Source organism: Harpia harpyja, chromosome 8 (assembly GCF_026419915.1).
Source record: "Harpia harpyja isolate bHarHar1 chromosome 8, bHarHar1 primary haplotype, whole genome shotgun sequence".
NCBI lineage: Eukaryota > Metazoa > Chordata > Aves > Accipitriformes > Accipitridae > Harpia > Harpia harpyja.
In genome coordinates this window covers 49090548-49104148 of record NC_068947.1, presented here as the reverse complement: position 1 = coordinate 49104148, position 13601 = coordinate 49090548, and the positions used below count along the sequence as shown (strand labels likewise).

At 46.2% G+C, this 13601-nt stretch overlaps 1 protein-coding gene across 1 annotated transcript in view; it reads right to left on the bottom strand.

Annotated features, from left to right (window-relative positions):
- Positions 1-13601, bottom strand: part of VANGL1 (VANGL planar cell polarity protein 1) — a 42881-nt gene that overhangs the window by 19202 nt on the left and 10078 nt on the right. Inside the window, exons 3-4 of the mRNA XM_052794179.1 lie at positions 12998-13124; positions 9578-10185 (exon numbers count right to left, since the gene is read on the bottom strand). Of these exons, the coding sequence (XP_052650139.1) occupies positions 9578-10185; positions 12998-13124 (735 nt within the window). The remainder of the gene's footprint in view (positions 1-9577; positions 10186-12997; positions 13125-13601) is intronic.

The window sequence follows — 13601 nt, the reverse complement described above, 5'->3', positions numbered from 1 at the left end:
TTATGTAATTGAGGGGTGTACCAAGTATTTTATGAGGGAGGCTTAACCTCTGTCAAAAGTTTCTACACACTTGGTTATATTTAGGATTTAAGGAGTTTCAAACAAGTCAGGGATGACACCAAGGTGTGCTTTACCTTCTGAACACAGGAGTTGGGAGCAAGACCAAGAGCTTACCCTGCATGCAAGAGTGAAAACAGGCACTTAGGGCAGACACATAAGGGATGAAATACCAGACTCCCAAGCCCTGAGCTACAGGGCACCCATTAGCCTCCAACTCGAGCTTGTGAGCTGCTCAAGTGCCTAGGAACCTTGCAGCAGCAGGCAATACATGGTACCCTGGATTACCACTTCCAGTCCCAGGGAGGAGCATAATCCGTGACAGCAATGCATTTCCTCTTCCCGACACACACGTATGCTCTGCCTCTGATTAGTCTGAGCCCCAAAAGAAAAAAAAAATAAATATGCAGGGACTGGCAGGTATGGCAAGAAGTTTATAAGAGTCTGCATTTTCAAAAGATAATTTAAAGCCTGACCATGCATCAAATAAGGCCAGTCTTCAAACAAGGAATTCTTTGAGTTACATTAATAGTTATGAAGCAACTAAGGGCGAGGTGGGTTTTGTTGGTTTTTTGTTGTTTGGGTTTTTTTGGGGAGGGGGCGGTGAGTGCAGTTTGGTTGGGGTTTTTTTTTAAGTGAAAGCTAAGAAACACAACTTTAATTCCAATGAAACAACAGAAATAAAGTGTTCAAAGTTTCTACTGGCAGAAAAACTTCAGTGCTGTAATAGGACTTTACATTTAGATGCTGTTGCCATGAAACATCAGTATTCAGCTCCTGTTCCAACAGCAGCCTAGTAGGATGCTCTCTCAGGAAAGAGGACCACCTCTTACTTGACCCCCAGCAGGGGACAGGATTAACGTGGCCAGACTTTGAATGAAGTTTGCCATTTGAGTCAATACAGCAGCTTTAACTTCTTCTAGCATTTCTCTCACAACACCTCCGCGTGTTATTTCCCTGCAAGCCTACACCGACAGGCCTGAATAGGCAGCATCGATGCTACCCACTAGCAGACCCTTGCACAAAAATGAATATCAGCTTTCTTAAACTACAGCCCAGCCCACCCTGCACAGCATCCCTCCACCACCCAGCTCCACCCCAGCAAGCTTTGCACAAGCAAGAGCCACCACATTTTATAGCCAGCATAGAGCAACCCTACAAACAGTGCTAGGGCTGCAGGGACATGGTCTGCAGTTCCAAGCTGAGCATCAAAAATCCAGTCCCAACAAGGATGCAGATGACCCTCTGCCAGGACTTTGGGAGCGCAAGCCGGAGTTGGCAGCCCCCAAACCGCAGCTAAGGACCTTACTGCTGTGCCGGGAGCCTGTTTTGCTGTCAGCCAGGGAATAGCTCTCCCCCGTCAGCTGAGGTCCCCACTTGACCTAAACTGCACAAGGGGAATTTAAGCACAGAGGTTCATTTAAGGGGAGCGAGTGCTGGAGGGGGGATCAAGATATAAGCGAAAATATTGCCCTCAGTTTTGTGTGTGTGTGTGTGGGGAAATTCTTTTACTACCACCCAGCTCCCTATTAACTCTTCCTTATTCCTTCAAGGGTAGGGTCAGGAATTAGCTTTCAGTTTTCTTGGACATTACTTGGTTGGGTTGCAGGAGAACTGTAAATTCACAATTTCTTACACTTTTAACAAAAAGTGAGCCTCCTCCTTTCCCCCAAAGGGCACACAGCTCGCTCCTTTGCAGAATATTTCATCATTCACCACAAGAAACAGATGTCAAAGGTTGAGGGGGTGGATTTTTTTTTTTTTTTTCAGCATTAGAAGATAAAAGTATCTTCACGGCCACAAAATTTGTTCAGCAGCTTAGGGAGACCATCTGTCTCTGTGGGTGGTACACACAGGCGCTTTGGAGGGCACCGACAGCGGGGGAAAAGAAATTACATGACAAACCCTTTAAGTACAGGGTAAGCTGGAGCACATGCTGTTCTTGTACTTCTGGGCAGCGTTGATTCTGAAAGACAAACCAACAAGAAGCAAAATCTCTGCAGATGAAACCAATGGCATTTCCTCCACACCATCTCTTTCAGAAGGACAAAGCCTAGCAGTTCCCTGTCAGGCAGCAAGTAATAGCATACTAGCCAGGGGTGTTAATAATTGACAGCAGGCCCTTCACTTACAAGTAGGCTTGTAAACTTTTAAAGTATTAAGTATTCAAAAAACGTGAGACTGCTCCAGGGTATAACAATCACCCTGCACCACTCGCCATTGCTGCCTGGTACATCTGCAGGAACACAATACGACTGGTATCTGGGCTGTGGTCTAGTACACTCAATTTCACACTCCTCCCAGCAAAAAGGAGAGGGGAGGTGGTGTGTGCACAAGGGGTGCTGGGGCTGATCAAAGATCAAGATCAAACAAGGCAGGAGAGGGGTAGGAAGATGACTGTGGGCACTTCAGTTCCTGAGCTCTGTCATCTTCATCAAAACAAAGAGCAGCTCTACGTGTAAAGCCATATATAAAATCTTCGGAAAAGCACATGCAGAAAGGCATGGGGCTAGGAAAACATGCTCCTTTCAGAAAAGCAGAGCCCTCCCAGGCCTTGGAGACAGGCTTTACCACATCAGAAACTCCCAGATGAGTTGTGCATGCAGTCAGATACTGACAGTCCATCCTAGACTTTCCCCTCCCCTCTAATGAGAAGCACCTGGCACTCCTGGAGTCTGCTGCTCACTACCCTCACAAAGAAACATCCTCTTAATGAGGTGTTGCTCTGACCCAAGTAAGAAGTCCTAGCTGAACTCTGCTGACAGCACACCCCATGCACCACCAAACCGACCCTCGTAAAACAGAACAAGGCACCATTCCCATAACTCATCTGGAGCATCAAAGGAGACTGCTCCCTACGCAGCAGGGAACAGCACACATTTTTTTTCAGAGGCTACTGGAAAATTCCCTTCTGCAATTCCACAGGTACCCTCATGGCAAGAGCAATCAGGTGAACTGCTCTCTGTGGCACCATCCTCCTGGAGGTGAGGCAGCAGACACAGGCAGGAGGGGGAAAGGTATGGCCTGTGACTAAGAATGACTAAGAACGCAGTTGCACGTCTTTTCCCATTAAGTCATTATTAGTTCAGCCCCAAGTCAGATCCTCCTTCCCTACTCCACGGCTACTCCATGGCATGGAGTGTTTGAAGGGTGCTAATGCTCAACTGCCCACGTCACACAACTGTGGACAGAGAGTTCTGCAAGCTCAGGAATGGGAGCATGGAGAAGCAGCCCAGCTGCAGAGATGATGAGTTGCAAAAAGGTGGTTGTAAACACCCAGCTTTGTGAAGTGCTGCTGGAAAGACACTGGCTTGGAGGTCACAAGTCTGACACCTCTCAGTGCTAAAGAAGCTGCTCTGGAGCAGACAGCTCAGTTTCTTCAAGGAGCTTCACACCTGCAGATGCAATTAACACCCATTTAGCCGGCTATCCCAGAACTTCTTGGGAGGAGAGACTATTCAATGCTGGTGCTCATCAGGTTTGGTGATGGGCAGGGGACACTCACACAAATGCTCATCAGGGTGCCTTGTACTGATTTCAGGACAGAGAAAAAGCATTCAGGAACCAGGCTAACTTCACACAGGCTGGAGGCTCTGGCGACTGAGCTGCTCTGCAAAGTCGCTAGTCTGTGGAAAATGCTGTTCTAGGAAGCTCCTGTAATCAAGGCATCAGGACAGTTAATAAGATGTGTTGCTACAGAACAAGGTAAAAACTCATCAGCTCAATCTCTTTCATCACAGTGTTTATCACTATGGAGGATGGTGAGGGCTGAAGAAACCCCAAGGAGAAAGGAAGGTCAGTGTAACTCCTCTACTCCCTGGGAACGCAGACCAACCAAATTGCACACAGGGTAGAAGGAAGAGCGTGCAAGCCCAGAGTGCCTCCAGCAGGATTTAGCTGGGCAGGTACAGCATTGCACTAGTGTGCACCTATGCTTGTTCTGCAGTCCCTCTTCTGACCGCCCGACTGGAAACAGAAATGGCCCACAAGTGTACGGGATCAGTCACACTATGACCAACCAATGCAATTAGACACACATTATGAAGTTCCTTCACCAGAAAACAGCAAGATTTCCGCAGCTGTTGCCTCAGGCAAGAGATCCAGCTTCCTAAACCCATGGCTAAGCTGATACATGTCACCATGCTAGAAACAGAAACAAAAGTGTCTATATGCCATGGAAGCTTTCCTTTTGAGGCGTAGGGAGATTTTAGGACAACATAACCTTAAGAGGAGTGTCGACACAACTCCAGGCAAGAGCGCTCTGTACAGTTCAAATGTTGACCAGGTGTTCTTCATTAGAAAAATGTCACCCTTGATAAGGCGAGACATACTTGAGCAACACCTCATTGTTGCAAGATCAGATGTGCAAGGCTTACAAATGCAGGCTGGAGTATGAAGAAGCTTATTTCCACTCCTTAGCCCTCTACACACTCCCTGACTAGGGAACACGGCCCCAGTGGCACCAAGGGACACAGACAAGAGAGCACTCATCAGATTAGATCAGTAAATACTGACAGCCTAGAGATCAGTTTTATAAGCAACAGGTTCAATAGATACAAGACTGCCAAGCCAAAACAGCTGGGTCAAAAGTGACACCAGCTTCCACCATGCAATTCTGTTTCAGCTCTGGTTTGTATTAAAGCTAAAGGCTCACGCGCCACCTAAGAAGCAGCTACTCCAGTTCACCTGGGAGACAGGCTGGATGTTTTCCCCTTCTGCAAAACATGTATGCATCTACTTTTTGTGAGCATGTGCACAAGATTTCCCAATAAGATATTGATAATGCCTGCAGGGAAGGTACAGGCTGTTCAGTGACAGGTACCTGTTTTGAGGAAGCAGCTGCTCCCTTCCTGAATTTTTAAACCACAGTTCAGCAAACATCTATCCAAATGCAGATGGGTGACACGGGTACAGGCAATGCTCTAACAGACTTTTTCTATACAGAGCTGCTATTTCCAAGTAGTAAGCTTCTCTTGATTAGATGGACAGAGAACATCAACCAGCTCACAGCCATCTGCAAGAACTGTAGCCCTATTCCAAAGGCGTACGGAGGCCTCCCACTAGCTTCTTAGCCAGCTGGTTCATAAAGGCAAGCCCATGCCAGGAAAGAGAAAAGCAGGCTGAAGCTCTCAGTACTTCATACAGCCCGACGCATGATGAACTATCATGGCCTTGCTCCTCATAGCCCTATTGCAAGGATGAGCAAAAGGGAGGAAAGACCCACTCTCAGACATTTCTAACCTCAGAAAACCAAGGCTATACTGGAGCCCAAGATTCAGTCTATGTGTAAGATCAGTAATTACCACATGTGTTTGAAGCCATTCATTTTCTTGAGCTGTCTAGACTAGCAAAGCTCTAGGGTGGGGAAAGAGTATTCACTGGAGAAGAAGGGAATATGTTTAGCAGCCTAACTACAGAAGAGGAGGGTTTTATCCAGCAACATCCTTCCTATGTAGTTTCTGAGCCATCCAGAAGGTACTGAACTGTGGATGACAGGCTCCATCAGTGTTCCTATCTGTAGGGACAAACCAAAGCCTCAGCTGCAAATCCAAGCCTCAGCTCACAAAAGTATCAGCCTTTCAACTGAAAAAGTTATCTACTGTTGCTCTCCCCCACCTTTGTTGTTGCTTCCAAAAGTCTCGCCAGCATCCCCACCCAACCTCTCGCATTTTCCCAGGCTTGACCTTTCTTGCATCTACTCTCTTCCCTGCTCTTTACCCATACATACCACCTTAAAGCATTCCCCCTGCGTGGCAGCCCTTCCTACCAGAAGCAGCAGAGCAATCAGTGAGCTGAGACTTGGCACCACATTCACTGGGACTCCAATTTAATTTTTACCTCCCCCCCAAGCTCCTGAATCAATGCCAAAGGGAATGCTCGTTTTGGCAGTCAAGTCTCCCAGAAGAAAAGCTACAGCCAAAGTGCTGGGGGTGGGACCAAGCCAGCCTATTAATAGGTTGATTATAATATGAATTTGGGGAACTACTCCCAAATATGCTTACCCTCCTGGACCTAGAGCCCTCAGGGGTGGAGTGGAATATCTAACTCAGCACTTTCAGCTTCTTTGCTGCATTTGGAGCCAGGGAGGGTGGAAAATCCTGTCTGTACCCTGCCTGGCAAAAACATGGTTTTCCAGAAGGGTGGCTGAGCTATTGTTTTCTTCCCTTCTCCCCCAGAAAGTCTGTCTTCCTCATACTTACATAGCAGGTCCCTCTGCCTCATCAGAAAAGACCTAGAATCTGAAAGGTTCCACCTTGGATTAAAAAGGTTGATATCAACAATTTTCCTGCGGAAAATCCAGAGCTACTCCAAGAAGCAACATTGAACAAGATAAGATGTCTCAAGAGCCTTCTTGCCACCAGCTTCTCTGGAGCACACTGGACAGTTGAGCAAGACAGACTCTGTGAACAGCCAGGGAGCAAAACTTTGAAGATATCTGAGAGCATGAAGAGGGCAAAAGCCTGGACTGAGGCAGCAAGGTTTTGATTTCAGGAGGCAGTCAGATTGCTATACTTGTTAAAGCATGCTTGCTCCTTCCAGGTGGCAGGCCACAACCTAAGACCCCTTTAAAAGTGCTGCGGTGAGGCAAGCATGCATGGTGGCAAATGGAGAGCCCACAGGCAGCAACAAGTAGTATATGCATACTCCATCATAGCTACAACCACCTCTCCAGCACACCCATGAGGCTGCTTCTCCAGTCTTCCTGAATAAACCAAACTGTCCTTGCATGTCACCACATTTTCCCATCAACAGACCTCCCATTCCAGCCTCATGCCTCAGCCAGAGGCAGAAGGCAGCCCCTCGTGACCCTGACATTTCACCAACAAGCATGTCAAGACCTTTATGGAAACTTTGCAAAATTATGCTGCAAAGATGTTCAAAAGTTCCCAAATTTCTCACATTCTACATAAGTATCTCACAATCCTAAGCCTTTAGAAGCTGAAGGACATACCAACTACATACACTTCTTACAGTGTTTGTCACGTTGGGGCCACACTCTGTATCAAGACCAGCAGCCCTCACTGTTAACGCACAAGTAACTCTTCCTGTTTATTGTAGCGAGAGGGAGAGAGAATCAACTCTCCCTTAGTTCAGAGACACTTGGCCACTGATCAAACCTACACAGTTCTACCTTTACATTAGTAAAGACAGAAAAACACACAGGCTTCAAAACACGTGTCAATACACATTATACTCATCTTTCAGAAACTAAGGAAAAAGCAACACTAGTTTACCATTATTGGACACACTTGGCAAGACTCTCCTGTAACACAAGACACTGAAGCATCTACATGCTGCACGGTTTGGATTCAATATGCCAAACAAAATTGCAATCAGCTTGCCAACAAATGAAAAGTTATTAATTTTTCATACATCTCAGATTTCACCCTAGGTTTTACAACTCTTTGCTGCCCTTGCATCACCCAAGGCATTTCAAAACCTTGCTATAAGGAAAGAATTGGAGAGAACACCGTTTCTAACACATGTGCTATTAAATATTTAGGCCTTGATTCTCAAGGAAGTTCTTTGCCTCCGATGGCAAGGTTACTTACATGGTTAAAGCCAGGCATGCAGACTTTGGCAGGCGTAGGATCTTAATCCCTCTGAACACAAACCCACAATCTACCACCGAGCAAGCAGCAAACTCTCTCAAACCAAACCTGCACACTCTGTGTGTATATAGGTGTATATATACATGTACTGAACTTTCTGTGCGGAATTCACTTATGAGAGAACTGCTGCAGCACACCTCAAGCCACAAAGCTGTGGCACAGGGGAACTCTTTGGTAGTCATCTCTCCATCTCCCTAGTCTTAAAGACTATGCTGGATCTGCCATGTACCACAGAGGAATTTTTAAGTTCAAAAAAAAAAAAAAAAGGTTTCACAAGAAAACCAGCTGAGATAAGTTCATTTTTTTTAATCCCTGAAGGTGACCTTTCATTAAGTCAATGGGAACACTTCCATTACACAAGAGGGGCTCTCCTTCACATTTTACAGAGAAGTAAAATACAGCAGAATCCAGACCTAGTCCATCCAAAAGGCCTTGAGTTCTTCCATTAAACCAGAAACAACATCCAGGAGTCAACTCCCAGACTTGAGCTTCAACCACTAAATCTGCTTCAAAGCAATTCCATTGCTCAGCTAATGGCTGCAGGAGACTGTTCCTACATCCACTTAAACCAGCAGACACTAATCTCTCCATCTGCAATAGATACGCATGCCATAGGGGTCTGGACAGGATAAGCAGAACAGATGTTTAAGTGCACATACAGTCTGGGGAATCATCTTCAGAGCTCAGCTGCCTGCTTCACAGGGCACAGGAACTAAGAGATTTCTAGAGAGCTTCCCAGGACATAGGAACTAAGGAGATTGAGACACCTGTCCTTTCTTATACCTTTGCTGAGGGAAGCATTAACCCCAGCAGGAAGGTGGAAGCAGGCATGCAGGTGTCACACCTATGGATATTGCACAGCTCCCAAACACTCCCAGATACATCTGACCCAGCAAACTGATCCATACCTATGACAAGAAGAGCATCATGCTACAAAACCAAACCAGGAGCAGCACAGCACTGCCAAAAAAAAAAAAGCACCTACATGTGCCCCAGTACTCATTAAAAATATTATTCCTAAATAAATGCCTGAACTGCTGGGAGATTTTGGCTGCGTCAAGACAACTGCTTCAGCAGGACTAAAAGCTATTTCCCTCAAGTCAACACAAAACTGCAGAAAACTGCCGACCTTAGAAACAAGAGTCCCCAGTCACTGGAGGCAGCCTTCAGATCCCACGGTGTAGCTATCTGGCTAAGCCCTTCAAGGTAGCCCCAGCCTGTCACAGCAACAGCCTTCAGAGCACAAACACCTGAACACAAGCATTTCAACTGGCCACAAAAGGTGTACACAGGATCCAAATGACAGTGCTTGATCCGACCAGAGGGATGCTTATTCATGTTCCTCACACGACTCTCAGCTGCACAGGACAATGAGGACAAAAGGACATTTTCAACAGCCCGTTAGGTTGCTGAATGCTTTCTCACACAGGGCCACTTACTTCGTGACATGGACTGGCCTGCTGTCAGGAGGCTCCGAGGAGCGATGCTCCGCACAGCGTGAAGGGGTGCTCTCAGAGTGGCACCTGGCCCGCAGAGCCGAAGAGCACAAGACAGCCCTGGCTAAACAAGGAGGCCTTTCCCCCTTCCTCCAGTAAGGAGACAGGGCAAGAAGCCCAGAGAAGGATCTTAAAGATCTCATCAGGCTTAGCCCAATGATCAGCCTGAAGTTGTGCTATCAGCTCTTTCCATTTATAGAAATGCACAGACTCCTCTGAAGCAGGGACAAACTCTCCCACACTCACAGAGGGGAAGAGAGGTTCAGTTTGCTAACTGTGGAGAGACTCTAGTACTCCTCTGGGGGAAGATTCAGAAACCAGCAATATTGCATGTACAAAAGCAGTTGATGCTTCGTGCTACAGCATAGCCACACTTATCTACACCGCTGGACTTCAAGGCGTTGTACCTACCTCAAGTGCCCCAAGCTGTAGTATCGTGACTCTCCGTCCGTTGACCGAACTACCTTGACAGTGAACATGGGCTGCAGCTGCCGTAGCTCCAGCAGCACAATGGCCAGGTAGTGAATGAAGAGCAGAGCATCCACCAGAGACACCGCGTACTGTACTATTCCTTGGTAGTTGGTGTCCTTCGAGTCCAAGATGCGAACGCCGTAAAAGAGCCAGTAGGAAAACACAAACAGGAATATGAGGACCAACAGAAGGGCCCGAAACACAAACACCCTTGGTATATCTGCCTTGGGCTGGCGGAAGAACAGAGCCCAGGTCCCAATCAGAAGAATGAGGAGTTTAAATGCCACAGAGATGAACAGTCCCTCACAAACAGTACCACACGGCTCCAGATCATCCCGCCACAGGATCTGGGGTAACAGAATGAAGGCGATGGGGGTAAGGAAGACAAGAAGTCCGAGAACAGCTGCCACTGTTAAGCCCAGGTAACGTTTGCAGTCCAACCCAACACTGTCCTCCAGATCCTTACTGATCCGGGCAATGTCCTCCTGGGAAATACTGTGCTCAGAGGTGCCTGTGATTGCTGTCGTGGTCTCACCCCAGTTGTCATCCTGAGAGAGGAAGAGATAAACAAAAATAATATTGAAATAATCAGGTTATTCCTTCCAGGTCTTCTATTCTTCTTGCCCGGAAAGGGATTGCTACAACAGACTTAAGTCCCAGAAAAAAAAAAAAAAAAAAATAGCAAAAGCAACACTGTCAATATATTGAATAATCAACCCTGAAAATTAGGAAAGGTTTGGAAACAACAGCAACTTGTCCAAACCAGTGACTATAAACATTAGTGTTAAAAACTTGTTACTGTAGAGCAGGTAGCTCAGCTTGCTATGCCACTCACTGTACCCCAGCGGTTCCTCTTCCAGCACACTTAAGTAATATCACATAACTCTTGGAAACTGCAGTAATCACCAGTTCCCATGTGCAGGGCAAGGACTAGCACTCTTCCAGCCCACAAATTCTGTGGTGCAAGTGCACCACAGAAGCACCTGGAAGGGAAATTTTCATTTCAGTGTTTCAAGCCAGTTGTTGTTGTTACACAATCAAAAACATGTTCACACATTATTTTTCCATCCGTAACAGAAGCAACCGCACTGCCAGCAAGTTCCTCCACTTTGTTTTCTTTTATTCTCCTCTACAGTAGCGCTGCCCTCAATAGCTGACATTCTAATAAAAGTTTAGTTAAACCAACAAATCACAGGTGGTCACAGAGGATATTTTCAGGCATGGGGCTTTAAGTATAGAGGATCCTAGACTACCAAGTAGCTCTGGTATTAGAGTCCAGGATATTGTCAGAAGCCACTCAGGCACGAAGAAGCTTACATGAAATACAGTCGCCATATAGTCAAGCTTCAGATTACATTACGTTTTCTGAAAGTCTCACTTCTTCCCTAGCTAATACTGGGGACTTCTGCAAGCCAGTTCTCCCATCCCACAATGCCTCCAATTGCTCCTTCCTGGTGCTGGCATGGCCAAAGAGTTACACTGACATGTATGGATTTGACTCACAGCTGCTGCTGGAGTGACTCATGCACATGAAGACTTCTGATGCTTCCCACAAACACACACAAACAGTGGCAATACATGCGCATTGTTGCTTGGTACCTGACACCTTTGTAGCTGCAACACTCAGAAGCACACATTTTGCTCTTTCTCCTACCCTCCTGACTATATCTTCCTGCAACCGGTGTCATTAATAGGATTTACACCTTCTCCCAGACTTCTGCAGCTACACATGCTGATCAAAGCATTTCATTTTAAAGAAACAGGCATCATTTTAAACCTTTATTCACTTCTTTAAAAAAGTTAGAGGAAAGACTCTTCAAGAATCTCTGGGAAAGGAGTAGACAGAGGCAGCAGGACTACTTTGAACAACTCCAGGGATTTAACTTCTAATGCACTCCAAGACATGAATACCTCCCATGCCTAGAGCAGTAGGGTTTTGAGACAGACCAACCACAAACAGTCAGCATCTTGAATTAATATGAGGGGTTTTTTTGAGTTGCTTCTCAACAAAACAGAGGCCCCAGAAGAGATATCTGCATTGTAGTATGTCCTGAAAAGCAGAATAATCCTATCACATTTCCCTCTTTGCCAGTGTCTTCAGTAAAGCAATCTAAGCATTTCAACTATTTTATGTTTATGCATGAAATAGCTCTGCATAGTTTCCTCCATTTGATGAACTGAGAAACTGTGTGGAAGACAGAAGGGACAGAAACACCACAGCAGCTTAAGGCTACAGCCCTGAAGACAACAGGCAACCCTAGTCTCAGTCTACCTCTTATAACAGCTCTTCCCATTTTAAAGTAGCATAAGCAAAAAAAATGTGCAGTTATTTGGAAATATAAGCCTAAATCTTTAGTGGTACGAAGTTGTTGGACCCAACCCAGGGCACCCTGCTCCCTGCATCAACTTATTTCGCTTTGGCTTTAATTCAAATTGAGGAGGTCAGCGTGAAAACAAGGGCTTAAGAATTCACCAGCACTTTTAGATCTATTTGAAGTAATAGCTGGGACTCATGAAAACAAGCATCTGATGACAAAATACCAAATGGCAGTACATCAAGTGAGCCCACCTGTGGCTACACGAGTACTGTTACACATACTACCATACACAGATTGGGTGGAAACTAGGCATCACTCTTTTTTTTTTTTTTTTTTTTTTTTTTTCAAAGGGCAGAGGTGGAGCCCCACAGCCAAGGATTAACACACCCCAAATCCAGCCCAGGAGGCACTGAAACATCCTGCATTCTATATCTTGCAGCATCAGCCATTCTTTGAAAATGAATATGTGCCTTCACATCAACTGCTAGAGCAGAAAGAGTACTGGATCCATCCGAGGTGCAATCTAAACCCAGCGTTATTCCATTCTTTATTTAACCCAGTGTTAATGTACTAACTTCCACTGAGTTCATCCTCCTTCCCAGCTATTTCACATTAGTTTTACGTTTCTTGCCTCCTTTCTCTACTGGGATCCTGGTCCCTACGTGCTTTACACGATTACCTAGAGCAAATCCTGCTTAAAAACAAAACTGCACATACAGGTGAAAGGGTTGACCTGAATAATGCACAGTGAGATGATGGAAACAGATGTTTCTACAGAGCTTGGCAGATGACGCTCTGGAGACAGAGGCAAATTAGTGCCCCAGGAGTAGTCATATCAGCACTGGTGCTGTCAAAAATAATGCTTCTCAGAAAAGATAAAACTTATTGAGACCTTGGCTTTATGCATGAATAAAGGGTACCTATAAGTCATGATTCTTTACTAACAGCACGTGAGCAACACTTTTTTCCTACTCATGTGCCGGTAAATCACACGCTCTGTTCCAGAAATCACGCTCTACGTTTGCTTTCACTCCCTTCTTACCTGGCCCTCCTCTGCCCGAGAGGCATCGTTCCCAAGCAGCGGCTCTGCAGGAGGTGTCTGGATAGTGACGGACTTCTCAGACCGACTGCCGTCTTTGCTTCGCGGTGATTTGTGCCTGTCCCGACTCCTTTTCCAAACAGAGCAAGAGGAGAACAACGTTACCAGATAATTTCCGGAGCAGGGCCTGGAATCTGCTACACCTCTACCTGCAGCAGGTGCCCTAAGCATTAGGCCATAGTCATGCTTGCCCATCTCTTGATCAATATTGACCCAATCTGTGACAAAACAAGCTTTGGAAGAGGTAGAGAGGGACCTTGCCCAGGGCAGCCTACAGCCTGGTGGCTGGGACAGTCTACCCTCTCAGTGATCAGTGAGGGGAGCAAAGGGGACAGAGGTACACCCCCACCACCTCATCTTCTCTTAAAACAGCTTCTGCCAGTGCTGTGCTTGGAAGGGAAGGTCGCATTCTCCAAACAACTGGCAATTCCACCGGGGATTAACTGGTCTACACAGCTCTCCACCTGCAATAGTGTCTCACAGGGACACGTGCAGTTAACAGAAGGAATTAATCAAGACAGCTTTAGCTCCTGCAGTGTAGAGTCTT